The 18,391-nt window shown below is 39.6% G+C and overlaps 1 protein-coding gene across 1 annotated transcript; it reads right to left on the minus strand.

Moving 5' to 3' along the window:
- Nucleotides 1-1,059: 1,059 nt before the first annotated feature.
- LOC113715819 (putative late blight resistance protein homolog R1A-3) lies at nucleotides 1,060-1,554 on the minus strand. The gene has a single exon (XM_027240122.1). The coding sequence runs from the start codon at nucleotides 1,552-1,554 to the stop codon at nucleotides 1,060-1,062; it is 495 nt and encodes a 164-aa protein (XP_027095923.1).
- Nucleotides 1,555-18,391: the final 16,837 nt, after the last annotated feature.

The raw sequence follows: 18,391 nt of genomic DNA on the forward strand, positions 1-18,391 counted from the left end.
AAAACAAGTTCATGATAATGTTGAAATTTTTGGCAGTGAAACGTATGATTTCGTGATTTCAAGAAATTTTCTCGATCGACATGGATGAATTGAACTATGGAGTATGCAATGAAGCATGGGTGAACATGTTTGACTTTTTGACAGAAGTGATCAAGCCAAGAAATTGTTCGAGAAATACAAGTTTTGTCAACTACCACACGTGAAGATGAAATTGAAGATCAATTGCAAGTTGGAGTTCCACATCATCTATACAGCAATTGAATTTTGCATGGAAATTTAAGCTTGTGATGGCATTGTAGATAGCAACATCAAGAGTTTAGAATAAGGGAGGCAATGAAGGAAATTAAACCAATCTATTTTAGTATCCTAATTCTTTTTGGTATCTTATTTGTTTAGTTTCTATATTAGATTAGGAAATCTAAAATTAGTTTCTAAGTAAGTTTAGGTTTACAATTGTATTTGTTTTAGGAAGTTTTAGAATCTATAAAAATTGTCAGTCTACTAAGTTATTACTTGGAGTTGAGTTGAATCTAGAGAGTGGGTTTGAGAGAAAGTCCAATGGTTGTGATTTGAAAGTTGTCCTGAGCGAAGACTACGACTTAATATTATTATTGTTGACTTTTGACTCAATTAAACTATTGAGAATTTGTTAAATATTTGTTCTCCTCGTCTTTCCACATATTTTTATGTGTCAAAATTACTTCCGCTGTCCGCATTTTTTTTGTGCCAACACCCTTCCACCATCCATAGCCATGTGAAATTTGAATTGGAATCTCCTTGTCTTCTTGAAATACTACAAGGCAAAGAAAGCATGCTTTGAGACAATCTGGCAAATTCTTGTAACTCAGTTCTAAGATTTGCATGCATCGTGTCTGAGGATCACTGGTAATGAGTGGATTCAAACTACGCGCAATTTGTTTCCATGATTCTCATGTTTCTCCCTTTAAGGAGACCTGCAATTGCAACAAATGAAAGAGGCAGCCCTTGGCAGTTCCTGGCATTGGCCTTCTTGACTTCCCATAGTTCCTCAGAGCAGCATTGTTTAGGAAATATCTTCATTCATTGTAACTCCCACGCATCATCATCAGAGAGTGGACGAAGATTAAAAAGATTACTTTCTAGAGTGACTTTGAAAACCATACCAGAGAGACTACTGGTTATCAAAATTGTACTTCCATTTTGGTCATTTGGGAAAGAGCTCTGTAAGTCATCCCATGCCCCAATATCCCACATGTCATCCATAATGATAAGGTACCGATTTCTCCCCAAGCTTTGACACAATAGCAATTCCAAATCTTCATGTTCCATTGAATGGATATTATCAACAAGCTCAATAATGTGGCTCAAAATTTCAAGCAAGAGGTCTCTTTTGGTGTATACTTGTGAAACATAACACCATGCACGAGTATGGAAGTACCCGACAATTTCAGGGTCATCATACACTTTGTTAGCCAAAGTTGTTTTACCGATTCTAGGCATTCCAACAATGGAGATAGCATCTCTATGCAGTGATCCTCTTGTAAGTCGATTAACTATTTGCCTTCTGCTGATCATTGAGAATCACCACATCGTCACCAGTTCCAGTGGCTCTAGTCTATGGAATCTCGTGCCTTGTAGTCTGGACAGCATTCTAGACTCCCACATCAAAGGCCTTGCTTTGAAATGTTTTGACCTGAATCTTAATGAGTCTGTTCTCTTCTGAGATGTGAAAAAGCCACAGAAATTGGTTCCACTAATCACCATTTTTGACTGCCGACGAATCAATGACAGACTCTGCCTCATATGCCACATGAATAAGACGTGTACAAAGTTCCTTCAATCCTTGATTCTCTATGTCCTTCTCTATGAAATCTATTAAATAAGATACCAAGAATTCAAAATCATTACTACTCCCTCCGTTCCATAGAAGTGTCATATTTTCCTTTTCGGTCCGTCCCAAAAATTAGTGTTACTTGCCAATAATGGCAATAAAAACTTTCACCGATTTCCATTGATGCCCTTAAATCTTACAAGAAGATTATTATATTTTAGTGGGCCCCAATGTTCACCTATGAAATAGAGAATTTTCATTTGATGGTACGTGAGTGTCACGTTAGAACTAGCATGATTCGTGCATTGCACTTTCACCAAAGGAGCTTGAATACATATTATAGGTATGGGCCCCACAATCTTATCACAACTCTATCCTACCTTGAATGGAGCAACACATCAGGCTACATAGCTAATTCAAGCAGGGCATTCTTGGAACATAACCCATAACCTTTTGAAATCTAAGCACTGTAGGAAAAATGTGAGATTCCCAAAGCACGACCAATTTATTGGAGTGGAGGGAGTATATAAAAAGTTTAATGAGTCTTGGCAAGGGAGTGTAAGTGTAAGCATATTTTGATTTTAGTTTTTATTATACTTAAATTACCCTCATGTCTTTTAATTAAAGTTATTTACATTTTAATCATAACACTAATAAGAAAAATGAAAAGTTTCAATAAATTACATCTAAAAAATATTGATAATTAAAATTAAAAACTGCCTACTTATAATTATATTGACCAATCATATTCTTCATCTCCAATTATTATATTCTTATGTGTGTTAATTAAAGTTAACTATATTTTATATACATATTGGTTTAGAAGAAAATCATAATTAATAAAAAAGCAAAAGATTATAAACAGTTAATGAGAAAGCAAAAGGTTAAATTGATGATTAAATTAACTATATTATATCATATTGACTAAGAAAACTTCAAAAAAATTATTGATAATTATTAAAAATATAGCAGAAAAGGTTACAACTACTAAAATTGATAAAAACTTATTGTAACCAAATCATAACATCTTAGTATGTATTTTACTCAGGTTTTGTTGTATACACTGATTTGATAGAACATAGAAAACTTCCTCTTCTTACTATCACAATCCAAGTAAAATATGCAACATGATAATCTTCCATCTTCAGAGTTCAATAAATTTTTAATTGCTTTGTACATAATAAACATTTTCTACAACTAGCAATGCTTAATTTTGCTTATTATATAGTTTCTTAGTCAATATTACACCAATAACTTAGTTTAAATATGATAATCATCTATCTTCAGAGTTTTTATAAGTATAGAATGCACAATAAACTTTTAATTGTTTTGTACACAATAAACTTTTTGTACAATTACCAATTGATTAATTTTGTTCATTATATAATTTCTTAGTTTATATTGTGCTAATAATCAAAGGTTTGCACAAAATTTAATATATTAAAGGTTTTATATTTTGGAAAAATATATTCACGTGCAAAGCATGCACTTGAGGTATTACTGGCCCTCAAAAATGGTTTGAATATGATGGGTCAAATGTGCGACTAAGGGAAAATGGCCAATTTCGTCCCTAAACTTTTTTTCATTGTCAATTTAGTCCATGTATAATTTTTTTGGCCAATTTGATCCCTATACTTATTTAGCGGTTCCAATTCAGGAACTCCGCGGCAGCGGCACCATATAAATTCAATCAAATCACTAATTGAACAATTAACTAGGGGTATTTTGGGCAATTCACTATTGGGGCAGTAACAAAAGAAGTAAAATTCTTGAAGGACCCAATTCTAAACCTAGAGTTGGGTGCTGAGATTTATGTCGGCAAGATTCCAATCGAGTTTTGAGAATATCGGGGCTTTATTGAAGAAGCTCCACTGGATTTCAATTTCCTCTACTGTTCTGCTACTGACTATCACCACTCGGAAATCCCTTTCCTCTACAAACCAGCAGAGCTCTTCTCTTCTTTTCCCAACTATTTCGATACGTTTGAGGCCCAAAAGGACTTGTTCTGGAGTTGAGTGTTTTGGGGACTTCACATATAGCGATTTTTATCACTTTTTTTGTTCTTCAGAGGGCCTTATACCTGATATACACCCCCTTTTCTTTTATTTTTTTGGAAGAATTGAAATTATCTTAGGTAGCTGATTTTTGTTTAATTATGTTGCGGGGATACAAGCACATTCTTGAGGATTTTCTGGGTATTGGAGGAGGTGTCAGTGGAGGAGCAAGTGGTGGTGCTGGAATTGGAGGAGGTGCAAGTGGTGGTGCTGCTGCTGGAGGTGGCGTTGGAGGAGGTGCTGGTGGAGGAGGTACAGGTGGTGGTGCTGCTGCTGGAGGTGGCATTGGTGGAGGTGCTGGAGGAGGTGTAGGTGATGGTGCTGGTACTGGAGCTGGTATTGGAGGAGGTACCGGTGGAGGAGCAGGTGGTGGTGGTAGAGTTGGAGGCAGTGCAGGTGGTGATGCTGGTGCTGGAGATGGCATTGGAGGAGGTGCAGGGGGTGGAGATACGGGTAGAGCAGGCGGGGGAGTAGGAGGAAGGGCCGGTGGAGGCATTGGTGGTGGTGCCGGAGGTGGAGCAGGTGGAGGTGTAGGAGGAAGGACTGGAGGAGGCCTTGGTGGAGGTGCTGGAGGTAGGGTCGGTGGCGGAATAAGGGGTGGAGCAGGTGGTGGCTTTGGGAAAGGTGGAGGTATAGGAGGTGGTGCAGGCGGTGGTTTTGGGGCTGGAGGAGGTTTTGGTGGAGGGCATGGGGGATTTGGTAAGGGTGGAGGAGTTGGCGCGGGCGGTGGATTCAGAGGCGGGACTAGTCCTGGAATTGGACGTTGCAAATTGTGATCTCATTGACGCGGTTGGAAAGAAACAAAGCAAAACTGGGCAATTTTTAAGCAATGGGAGAGGAGTTTGGACAGCTTTGGAGACTTTGTTAGTCAAGAACCCAAGGTTTAGAATTGGGTCCTTCAAGCATTTTACTTTTTTGTTACTGTCCCAACAGTGAACTACCCAAAATACCCCTATTTAATTATTCAATTAGTGACTTGATTGAATTTATATGGTGGCGCTGCAGCAGAGTTCTTCAATTGAAACGCTAAATAAGTATAGGGATTAAATTGGCCAAAAAAATTATACATGGACTAAATTGACAAGGAAAAAAGTTTAGGGACGAAATTGGCCATTTTCTCGTGCGACTAAATCACGATTCGATTTCAGCAGCTGTTTTAATTTTTGCTGTAGAAACTCAATGAAGCATGGTGCAGGATTCTTGGGGAAATTTAGTATTGGGACTTGAAGATAAAGCTCTTCACGCTTTGCCTTCAAAACCTGAACCTTTTTTAGCATATCAGATAGCCAAAGACCAATTTTATTCATAGGTTCTTCAATGATTTCATCAGCTGGAAAAGAATTATAGAGAGATGTTAATCCAAAAGCCAATTATTCCATACATTTCAAGGTGAGTCTCTTATTCTCTGAGATTTCTTTAAACTGAGTGAAGATAATTTCTATCACCATTGTGAGTTCCGATTTGGCACTTCATAAGGAACGTGAAACTTGCATAACCTTTGAGCAAGTTCGATAAAAATTCCTTGATTTTTATTTCTCTGTCCCAATCTACTCTTGGAACATTGTAGCCAGACTCCTTCTCCTTTGGAAGGAATCCATTGGTCCAGCATGGAACCTAATAATACGTACTTTTTCTGGCTTTAGAAGACTTGGTCGATTACTTCCCTCTGTATACTGTTTACTAGCCGGACCCAGCTGACTTGCTTTCCTCGGCTCTTACTCCTGCACTCGGTGTAGTATGTTCTACTACTGAAAACGAAAATTGGAATCATGGTTTGCCATATCGGCTGATACCGATACGTATCGGCCGAGTCGTAACTGGAACGAAAGGGACCGGTATGATACCGATTCCCGAATTGCGGATATTACTATATTCATGACGACTTTCTCTGACTCGACCGATATTAGCTGATTCGAATCCGTGATGCATGATATCAGTTGATATATCCGAATCAATTAGGAGTCGACTCGGATATTTTTTTAAATTGTGCATTTTTTGATATTTTCTAATTTTAGTAATTTGTTCAAAATTTTTGGAAACTTTCATTTGTTATAATGTGCGTATCACCCGATATGTCATGACGGATATGGAACAACCAAGACCACGACGCAACCACGACCCGTGATAGCGAACCATGATTGGAATCCGGCTGGCTTACTTTCCTCGGCTCTTACTCCTGCACTCAGTGCAGTATGTTCTACTACTGAAAATGAAAATTGGAAGAAAATAAAACACGCAGACATACAGTAAGTCAGTAACCACCCATCAGAAGCTTACTCTGACCATCTTCTTCTTTCCCTCGCCCAAAATCCCTCCTAGCCCAGCCTAAATCGAACTCCTCTTTTCTTTCAGACTCCCACGCCACGCTTTTTCTCTATGCAATCTTCAGTACACAAATTGCTGCATACAACAGATATATCGCCCAACAGCAATTTTGATGCTCTTTGTTTGTTGCCTGCCATATCCAATTCCCTTCCATCCTTTGATGACAATTTCCAACCGCATTTTTGCATTTCCTAAGCACTTCTCCGAGCCGGCCTTTCCGCAGCCCCTCCTGCAACTTTTTAGCAAAGTCAAGAGACATAATTACAGTATCGAGACGTTGGGACCTTGATTTCTGACAGGTTGTCGATGCCTGTGTAATAATAAAATTAAATCTAGTTGTCAATTAAAATAATCAAATTCCAATTCAAGTACTGGAGTAGGGACTCTAGATGTGCAATGGGTTACTTGATTCATCCTGTTCCCGAAGAGTTTGCTTGATCCGATATACCCGAATGGAATGGCTTTTTCACAAATAATTATTAATTTGTAAACATGACAAGTAGGGTCGTATTCTCAAGGACTGAGGGTATTTGTCTCTTTAGAAATCCAAAGTAACAAGGGGGTATTTTTGCATAAAGGATGACAATTAAAATAGTTCAACTAAAAATGAAATAGCCAACTAAAAATTAAATGACAACTCGCTAAAATTAGAGTAATGATACTTAAAAATCTAGCCAAGAAATAACTTCAGCAATAGTTTACCTAATTGATCATCGATGCAAAGGCAATTCCAATTATTTACTGATAAATGGGTTATAACTGTCAAACAAGCGATGACAATCAACCCCTCCTTACTGTGTCGGTGATTAAGGTACGTCCGTTAATCACTGCTCTAATTGAGGAATAATCTTAGGTACGCCCGTAAGATTTAATTCCCCAATTGCCTTATGTATTAGAGGAGCCATGTTCTAACCAAATAATGCACTACCAAGGTTATTTCAGATTAACTCGCATATTCCCCTGATACAAACCCAATCATGCCAGTTGTCACTATTTCAAGACAATTAAACAATTATGGATTTGATGCCCTAATTGACAATAGGTTACTAAATTAATTTACTATCCGGATCCAAGATAATCAATTAATTAATTAATCATAAACACTGCAATCGAAAAGTATGCGAATACCAATAAATAAGAAGAAAAGATAAAATTAAATTGATCTCACAATTTTAGACAACCCAAAGCATCCGTTGTTTCTTGATTAGAAAAAGAAAATTAGTTCATATTTGATGCGAAAAATCCACGCACAACTGAAGAGAAAGTAGCAGTCATCATCCTTCGATTGAGAAAAGCTCACTCCGTTCAATTGATGAAGGAAACGTAAAATACAGAGAGTGACTAAGTCCTTCAATTGCTCCTAACATGCATAGGAGGAATCCACCAAAGACCCAAGGGAAAAGCCTAAAGAAAAGCTACAGGGAATCATTCAGTTGCTCCTAATTGCCTCTGACATTCGTGCAGAGCAAAGAGCTACTAAGAATCCAAAGAAAAATCAAAGCTTCAAAACTATAAGGGTAGTCCTATTCTTTACGCCTATTTCCTATCTAAGTCTCCTTCCGATGCTACTGTGCGGCAGCTCCAGCAGAGGCCGACTTCAGCCTTTCGGTTCTTTTTTTTTTCTTGCTGTTTTCGGCCAGCTCACGTCTCTTTGTTCCAAAAATGCCCTTGAATGCCTTCTATTTGAATTCTTTCCCGATGACAGTCAAATTGGCATTAGTTGTGACATTTTCATTTTACTCCCTCAAATAAATGCAAATTATGAAAAGTGAGTGGAATCTAATAATTAATCCACATCAGGTTAGCTAATAGAAAAAATTAATAATAAAATAAATAATAAAATCGCAACCTATCAATTCCATTCACACCTAAACCATGCTTATCCTCAAGCATGATAACAGCAAACAAACACCAATATTTAGCAATGGCTGTTGCTCTATCTATCATATTGCCAAAACACCAAGTAAAACATAAATCAAGCCTCAGTGATCCAGATCCAAGAAATGTCACCCCGGTTAGCTTCTCAACCACAAACTCCTTCAATTCCAGGTTAACTAATCTAAGAAAAAGAAATGGCGCACAACATTTATCAGCAAATGGTCCAACTATTAACTAAAATCTCAACATTCATTCTATAATTTGGCAAGCTGACTTATATCACACTAACACAACCTTCACTTTTTTCTCTTTTTTTTCACGTTTTCAATATTTTTTTTTCTTTTTTTTCAATAGCACAAAGGACTTAGTCTCTAACCATTGGAGCTTTTTGACGCGAACTCTAACATTTGCCAGATGGAGGAGTCCAGTTACTCAGTTCCTATCGCTATACGACCACATACTCATAGAAATTGCTACTTTTTTACACGATAATCGACACTTTAGATGAAAATCCCCGATTACTCAGTAGTAACTAATAGCGGAGTACAATCAACCTTATTTCACAGCCAGGTATACGATAACTCAAAATAACACATAAAAAATAAACAAAAACAACAGTTATTAGCCTCATTTCTTCAAATATGGAGAACTAAAGTTAATATTGGACCAATTCACATGAAAATGCCAACAATCATTCTCTAAGTCTAGAAAAGTTAATCAAAAATAAAAAAAAAGTCAAGCAATCACCGATATTCACCAAAGAGGTGTTCTTGGACTCAACCACTTTATCTCGATACACTTTTATTATTAAAACTTGGCTATAGTGAAATTGGAGGTAACAATCCAACATCAAACTTCGACAGTCATAGGAGAGCTGGACAGTTAAATGACAAAAAAGTAACGAAAACTAGACAAATAACAACCTTAAAAAAAAGAAAAACACCCAAAAATTGAAACTACTAAAAACTAAAAGCTATAAACACTGGTACCCCATCTGATCCCCCCACACCTAAATGACACATTGCTCTCAATATGACAAATAAACATCAATAGCAAGAAGAAGGGCAATGAGGCTTCCCTGAAGTCGTCAAAACAGTGGCTGCATAAATGCTGCCAGATTCTGGGCGATGTTGGCCACATTGTGATCAATATTGATCATCCGATCCTCCAGATTATGAACCTGCATCCGGAGTTGGTGTCAATCAGTAGCCCCTGGGGATGGAGGAGCCTGAGAGGAGATAGACGGGCCAGGGTCACCACCAGCAGTGGAAGAACGGGCAAAAGAGGATCGCGAGGGGACACAAGGCGGTCCCGGGTCAGTGAATCGATAGACTCCGTCGACGTACTAGAGAACTCCCATCCTCTCCAAGCACTCCGCACCCAGAAATTTCATTTCAAACGCCAAGTGAAGGTCGTGATTCTGTAGATTGAGAACCCCTAACTGCACTACCAAGTGTGTAATGTAAGACCCGAGAATCAGGGGTTTGTTCTTCTTGGTTAAAATGGTCTTGAACTGTGCCGACAGCCAACACCCCAGATTCACCTTGACATTGTTCTGCATACACCAAATGAAGAAGAACTCGGGTCGGGAGAGTATACCAGAGCTGTCCTTTCGACCCGAGTACCTGCAGGCCAGAAATCGCTGAACATAACGGACACTAGGATCCTTAAAAAATGAGCTCCTAAATCTAGAAGAGTCATAGCTCCAAATCTCGTGGTAGGAAGAGAGGAATGGCTCTACATAATCACAGGCACTCTCAGCAACTCCCTAGTCTCGACATACTCCGGAATAATGAACCCAAATGGTAGATTAAACTGGATAATGGAGAAATTGAACTCCTGACCCATCAGACGGAAATAAATGACATTTGGGGTCTCCACGATATACCTCGTAGGCAACTCAAAGTCAAAGGTGGAGTAAAACTCCCTAATCAGCTCGACAAAGGTGGGACAGAAGATATCACGATAAGGGCGCCACCCGATGGCGGTACACTTCTACTCGACTTCCTCCCGTATACCTAGGACAGTCATAGAAAATTTCTCACAACACTTGCAGGATATGATACACCGCTCACAGACATTAGCGTATCTCTACTAATCAGCGGGTCTAGTGAAGTTCAAATGCCCCCCAAAGTGAGCGGGGGCATTCAAATGAGCACCCCTACCCCTACCCCTACCTAAGCGGGTTCGAACACTAGAAGAAAAGGGTTGGTTGGTAGGTGTATTTACTGGAATGGGGGTGAGGGCTGAGATTGAGAGGCTCTAGACCTAGAAGATGATTTAGGCCTCACCATGGCTGCTAACAGTCAATTCAAATCAATAAGAAACCAAATATCCAATACACAAGCACCAGTAGATACTGAGCAATAGCAAAGAGGTAGCCGCCAAATGTTGATCCAATAACCAGAAAGATTCCAAATCTCCAAAAAAAATCAACAGAGGACTAAAATTACAGTGAATAGAGCAAGCAGAGGAACCCCAGGTGGGAACCCAATCCACCGAAGTCAATAAACAACCCAGAAAACAAATAAGTCTGTAAATGAGGCAACAATTTGCACAATTGATTAGACCAAAATCATAGACAATGCCCCTCCAAATCAGCAATATAAACTAACAGCTAGAGTGTCCCCAACAAATCAATTGAAAACTACCAACCTCAACAAGTAAATCAAGCGGAACAGGTTTCCCAAGTCAACAGGCAATTCAGAAATAACTCAACCGAAATCTCAGTAGAAACCTCAATGAAATTAGCAAATGAAAGCAAACGTTAGAATAATCCCAAGAATTCAATTAGATACACCCAACTTGAATAAGCCATGCAAGTGCCATAGAGACTTCCCAATTCAACAAACAACAGCAGGACTGATAAACCCAAAGTCTCTACAAAAATCCCAAGGAATTGAGCAATTGAAATCTACCGGCAGCGCACTTAAAAGCAAAGAAATCAACTAATAATGTTGTACTCAACCCAATAAGCACTGTTGGTTCTCAAATAGGCAATTAAGAACAACCACAATAGCAGGGAACCCCTCCAAACAATACAACTCAATTTAATCAGATAATGCAGCCACAGAGTTTCCAATTGAGTCCAACAATTAAGTCCAAGAAATATTGCTCCAAACAATTGGGTATGAGTGTGAGAGGGGTGAATACCTCCATCTTTTGTGAAAGAGGGAGAGCGCAAATAGGAAGGGCGTAGGTGACGGACAAAGGAGTTGGAGAGGGGTAGAGCGTGCGGGTGGCGCATGGTGCACGGTGGTGGCGCGAACAGCCACGGAGTCTCAGTGGAGCGGTGCGCGAGCTTGTGGTTGATTTCGGAGAGGAGGGAGAGCGAGAGGTCGACGGACAGCAGTAGAGCCCGGAGGCGGCGCGCACTTCGCATGGCGAGGTGACGGCGTCAGCTGCTGTTGAGAGATCGCGCGGCAGTAGAGAGAGGAGGTGGACAGCCGCGTGCGGGAGAGAGAGAAAGCACGCGAGGTGATGGCCTCGTGCAGCAGTAGCGGCTGGCTGTGGCGGCGTGCAACATCGTTCGCAAGCGAAGAGGGTGAGGTGGCAGTGGGCGGCGCTAGCACGATGCCGGCGTGCGCTGGTGATGAGGAGAGGAGAAGGCGGCGGGCAAAGGGAAGAAGAAGGGATCGGGGAAGAAGAAAGAAAGGAAAGAGGAGGAAAGAAAGAAAGAAAAAAAGAAAGAAAGAAAGAAAAACAAGAAAAAGAAGAAGAAATAGGTTTTTTTTTTAAATTAAAAACTTGAAATTTGAAAATCCAAGCTTCAGCCCAACGAAAATAAATTTTTTTCTACTTTTTTTTTATAAAAAATTAATTTTTATTTATTTATTTATTTTCTATTTTATTTTTTTGAAATTATATTATTATTAACAAAACTTATTTTCGAAATTCAAAATTAGAGATTAACAGGAAATCGAGACTGTTCTCGAATTTTGAATACTTACCTTTCCTGCGAACATGACGTGGGCACATCAAAAAGGTAAGAACGCTTCTGACCATGAGCTCTCCATACGATTTGACGTAGGCGCGTCATGTCAAAGAGATACTTACGAATAATCAAAAACGAAAATTGAAGCCAAAAATCAGTCAAACTCAAGGAAAACATACTTAAACTATCAAACCAAACTGAACAAACAATTAAAAGAAATTGGGTTGCCTCCCAATGAGTGCCTTTCTTTAATGTCTTTGGTTAGACATGGCAAGGTGTCATTAATTGGGACACGGCGGTATATCTAGACTTATCGTCTCCATTTCTTCACTTGAAAAACCTTCGTAATAATATTTGAAACGATGTCCATTCACCACAAACTTATTGTCAGTCTTAACAATTTGGATTTCAACTGCACCATATGGAATAACGTGAGTAATAATAAAAGGTTCAATCCAACGGGAACGAAACTTACCTGAGAAGAGCTTAAGCCTAGATTGGTATAAAAGAACCTTCGGACCAACTTCAAAGGTTTTTCTAGAGATTTGTTGGTCATAAAATATCCGACTCCTCTCCTTGTAAATTAGTGCATTCTCGTACGCTTCGTTCCAAATCTCTTCCAATTCTTGTAAATCCAACTTCCGATGGGCACCGGCCTTCTCTAAATTCATGTTACACTATTTTATCGCCCAAAAAACTTTGTACTTGAACTCCACTGAAAAGTGACACGACTTCTCAAATTCCAATGTGTAGGGTGACATCCTATGGGGGTTTTGTACGCCGTTCGATAGGCCCAAAGCGCATCTTCCAACCTTTGACTCTAGTCTTTCTTTTCTGGTCGCACCATTTTCTCCAAAATGGATTTAATTTCTCGATTCAATACTTTTGCTTGACCATTGGTCTGCAGGTGGTATGACGTTGAGATCCTGTGGAGTACACCGTACTTGCGAAACAGCGCAGCTATGGTTTTGTTGCAGAAATGCGTCCATCTGTCACTAACAATGGCTCTCGACATCCCAAAACGCACAAAAATATTAGACCTGATAAAATCTGCAATCACTTTCGAATAATTAGTCTGGGTAGCCTTAGCCTCCACCCATTTAGACACATAATCGACCGCCAACAAAATGTATACAAATCAAATGATGTAGGAAAAGACCCCATAAAATCTATACCCCAAACATAAAAAATTTCTACAAAAATCAACGAAAATTGGGGCATATGTTCTCTACAGACTATATTACCTACCCGTTGACATCGATCACAAGACTTACAAAACACATACGCATCTTTAAACAAAGAAGGCCAGTAAAACCCACTCTCCAATACCTTATGTGCAGTTCGTTTTGGTCCAAAATGACATCCACGGGCAAATGTATGACAAAAAGTTGAAATTGATTAAAATTCAGCCTCACTTACACATCGCCTCATCATTTGATCTGCACATCTCTTCCACAAGTACGGGTCATCCCAGATAAAATATTTGGCATCGCTCTTCAATTTGTCTCTCTTCAATTTTGGTCAACCTGCAGGAAAATTATCAGTTACCAAGTAGTTAACTAGATCAGTATACCAAAGCATTTGAGAATTGAGAGAAAATAAGTGTTCTTCAGGGAATGCATCCTTTAATGGCTCGTTCTCCCCTCCAACTAGTATGCGACTCAAATGGTCGACGACTAGATTCTCTGAGCCTCTTTTATCCCTATTTTCAGGTCAAATTCTTGCAGGAGCAATATCCACCTTATGAGTCTCGGCTTTGCCTCTTTCTTGGTCATTAGGTACCGCAACGTTACATGATCAGAAAACACAATAACTTTAGCACCTAACAAATATAACCTAAATTTGTCTAAAGCAAAAATAACCGCAAGAAACTCCTTCTCAGTAGTAGAGTAGTTTAGTTGAGCCCCATTCAGAGGTCGGGATGCATAGTAGATAACGTGAGCTGCTTTTCCTACTCTTTGTCCCAACACAGCCCCCACTGCATGGTCACTGGCATCGCATATGATCTCACAGGGCAAACTTTAGTTATGGGGTTGGATGATCGGTAACGAGGTCAATAGCTCCTTCAACTTATCGAAGGCTCTCTCACACTTGTCATCGAATTCGAAGGTCACATCGTTTTGTAAAAACTGGAACAACGGGGCTCCAATTTTCAAAAAATTCTTAATAAATCTTCGATAAAAACCTGCATGTCCAAGGAAAGAGCACACTTCCCGCACACTCGCGAGGTAAGGTAAAGCAGATATAATGTCAATTTTAGCCCTGTCAACCTCAATATTCTTAGAAGACAAAACGTGACCTAAGGCTATCCCATGATTAACCATAAAATAGCATTTCTCCCAGTTAAGCACAAGATTAATCTCTATATATCTCATCAGGATCAACTTCAGATTATCTAGACAGGTATCGAAGCTATCACCATACATACTGAAATTGTCCATGAAAACTTCAATAATTTTCTCTACATATTCTGAAAAAATACTTACCATACACCTCTGGAAAATTACAGACGCATTGCACAACCAGAAGGGCATCCGTCTATATGCAAAGGTCCCGAACGGGCACGTGAAGGTCGTCTTCTCTTGATCCTCTGGTGCAATTGCTATCTGGAAATACCTTGAAAATTCATCCAAAAAACAATAATAAGTACGACAAGCTAAACGCTCAACCATTTGGTCAATGAAAGGAAAGGAAAAGTGGTCCTTTTTTGTGACGGCGTTCAGTCTATGGTAGTCAATGCACTGCCTCCATCCGGTAGGTTTGCGCACTGGTACGAGTTCACCCATTTGGTTGGCCTCCACTATCACTCCTGCCTTCTTTGGAACTACCTAGACCGGACTCACCCAAGAGCTATCTGATATTGCAAATATGATCCCCACATCTAGCAATTTCAAAATTTCTTTCTTCACCAGTTCCATCATGAGGGGATTGAGCCTCCTTTGAACTTGCCGTACAAGTTTGGCGTCCTCTTCCAACCTTATTCGATGCATGCAGACGAAGGGGTTGATTTCCTTAATGTCGACGATGGTCCACCCTATCGCCTCCTTATACTCTCTAAGGATCCGAATTAGTTTCTTCTCCTGAGTTTCTGAGAGTACAGCTAAGATAATCACCGGAAGTGTTTCGTTGTCGCCCAGATACGCATATTTCAAGTGCTTTGGTAGAGATTTCAACTCCAACTCAGGTGCCTGCATCACAGATGGTAGTACCCTTTGGTGAGGTTCAGGAATGAAAATAGGTGGGACGTCATACCTTTTTGTTGTGGTTGGCAACGAGTGTAACGCCTCTATTGTGTCTTTCAAATCTTCACTCCACTCCACCTCAGGAGTTGTCTCCAACTCTAAGTGCTTGGTTAAAGCAACCTCCAATTTATCCTTGCCAATAGTTTCAAACACTTCCTGCACTATAGGATCAATAGCACTCACAGAAAAAATAGAGCTAAAATTAGAATTTGAGAGGTATTTCATAGTGTCAAAAATATTGAAATGAATAATTTTTTCATCAAATTTCATAGATAAGGTACCCTTATTAACATCAATTTTTGTCTGTGCCGTGCTAAAAAAGAGTCTACCTAATAACAAGGGCGAGGGATCGGAGGAATGATTATCATCCATGTCAAGCACATAAAAGTCAGTTGGGAATACCAAATCATTAATTTTGACCAACCCATCAGGGTATGTATTGGTTCGGTTAGCTAATTGAATTATTATTCCATTTTCTTTTAGTGGGCCTAGGTTCAGAGAAGCATAGATAGATTTAGACATTACATTAATTGACGCCCCTAAGTCCAACATGGCCTTTCTAATCAAAGTGTTGTCTATCCTATAGGGGATAGTAAACATACTTGGGTCCCCGTACTTCAGTAGGAGTTTCCTTTGTAAGACCGCTGACACATTCTCCCCCACGATGACCCGTTCATCTCCTCTCAACAGCCTTCGGTTCACACACAGGTCCCTCAAAAACTTTGCGTACTTCGGCACTTGTTTGATTGCGTCTAAGGGGGGGATATTAATCTCTACTTTGCGGAACACCTCCAGGATCTTTTTCTTCTTGTTTTGATTCTTCGATTTTTTCAACCTACTAGGGAAAGGCGGCGGGTTAGTCTTAACTGTAATGACTGGGTCCGGGAGTACCTTTTGATTTGTGCCATTGCTATCCTCCTTCTCAAGCTCATTTTCTATCTTTTCCTCATTCTTGTCCTTTGGAATCGTAGGTTCAGGCCCCTGAATTTCCTCCCGCTCCTTAGGGTCGTCGCACTTATGTTCTTCAGATTCAATTCAGGTTGAGACGGCAATTTACCTTGGACTTGGGACTCCAAACGGTTGATCGTTATGGCCATTTTATTCATCTGATTTTGCATGGATTGCATCTGGCTCATTTGATTCCTTATGTTCTGTAGTTCAGAGTCCGTCTTTTGTTGATGTTACACGGTGGTAGCCATCAGTTGTTTCATCATCTCCTCCAAAGATGGACTAGAGCTCGGTGGTTGAGGTTGGTACTGCTGTTGGTACCCTTGTTGTCTATTTGGCACAAAATTAGACTGTCTGTTCTCTCCATAGCTGAGGTTGGGATGATCTCTCCGCTTAGGGTTGTAGGTACTTGAATATGGGTCATATTACTTCCTTGGCCCAGGCGCGTGGCCAACCACATTCACTTGCTCCACACTTTCTTCTTGGATCATTGGGCACAACTCTGTAGAACCCATAGCAGTGCAAATCCCACACACCTTGGCCTATGATGTATTTCCTACAGCTAGTTGCCTAACAAAAGATGTTAACTCAGTCAACTGCTGTTGGATAGAAGACGTCCCTATCTTATTCACCTTGCGTGTTGCGACATCCTCCCTCGTACCAAACTGCTGCGAATTCTCAGCCATTCCTTCAATTAGCTCCCACGCTTCTCAAGGAGTCTTGTTTACCAATGCTCCTCCACTTGCAGCATCTATTATACTCCTGTCTTTGAAGAGTAGCGCCTCGTAAAAATATTGTATGAGCAATTGCTCACTTATTTGGTGCTGAGAGCACTTGATGCACAACTTCTTGAATCGCTCCCAGTAATTATAAAGCGACTCCCCTGGATGCTGCTGCAGATCTCCTTCTTTAGACTTGCAACTCGAGATGCGAGAAAATATTTGTCTAAGAACTTTTTCTTCAACTGGTCCCAAGTAGTAATGCTACCTGGTGGTAGGTAGTACAACCAGTCTTTTGCAGAATTTTTCAAGGAGAAGGGAAATATCCTCATTTTTATCTACTCTTCTGTAATATCCAGGGGCTTTATGCTGTTGCAAACTATATTAAACTCTTGCAAGTGTTTATACGGCTCTTCACCTGGTAAACCATGGAATGATGGCAAGAGATGAATTAGAATAGATTTTAATTCAAATGGAGTGTTATCATCTAAACTTGGGAAAGTAATGCACAAAGGTTGCTGATTTAAATCAGGAGTAGCCAACTCCCTTAATGTTTGTGCATTTGCCATGGTGACTTCCTCTTGGTCCGAATCATTTGAATTATCACCACGCAAATTTGTCGACTCCACCTCTGGATTAAGTCCCTGAAGTGAAGCACCGAATTGCTCCTCTCTGAGCTGTCTGATCACTTTTCATGTTCTCCACGCCGTCTTTTCTACCTCAGGGTCAAAAATCAATTCACCTGTACGAGAAAACCGATGCATATACTAGAAAAATACCAAAAAATTAGAGCAAATATGAACTTAAAAAGAAATAAATATTAACGCCAGTCCCCGGCAACGGCGCCAAAAATTGACAGGTTGTCGATGTCTGTGCAATAATAAAATTAAACCTAATTGTCAATTAAAATAATCAAATCCCAATTCAAGTATTGGAGCAGGGACTCTAGGTGTGCAATGGGTTACTTGATTCACCCTGTTCCCGAAGAATTTGCTTGATCCGATATATCCGAATAGGATGGCATTTTCACAAATAATTATTAATTTGTAAACAGGGCAAGTAGGGGTCGTATTCTCAGGAATTGGGGGTATTTGTCTCTTTAGAAATTCAAAATAACACAGGGGGTATTTTTGCATAAAAGATGACAATTAAAACAGTTCAACTAAAAATGAAATAGCCAACTAAAAATTAAATGACAACTCACTAAAATTAGGGTAATGATAATTAAAGATTTAGCCAAAAAATAACTTCAATAATGGTTCACCTAATTGATCATCGATGCAAAGGCTATTCCAATTATTTACTGATAAATAGGTTATAACTGTCAAACATGTAATAACAGTCAACCCTTCCTTACTGTGTCAGTGATTAAGGTACGCCCATTAATCACTACTCTAATTGAGCAATAATCTTAGGTACGCCCGTAAGATTTAATTCCCCAATTGCCTTACATATTAGAGGAGTCCTATTCTAATCAAATA

This window comes from Coffea arabica, chromosome 11c, assembly GCF_036785885.1.
Source record: "Coffea arabica cultivar ET-39 chromosome 11c, Coffea Arabica ET-39 HiFi, whole genome shotgun sequence".
NCBI classification, from domain to species: domain Eukaryota; kingdom Viridiplantae; phylum Streptophyta; class Magnoliopsida; order Gentianales; family Rubiaceae; genus Coffea; species Coffea arabica.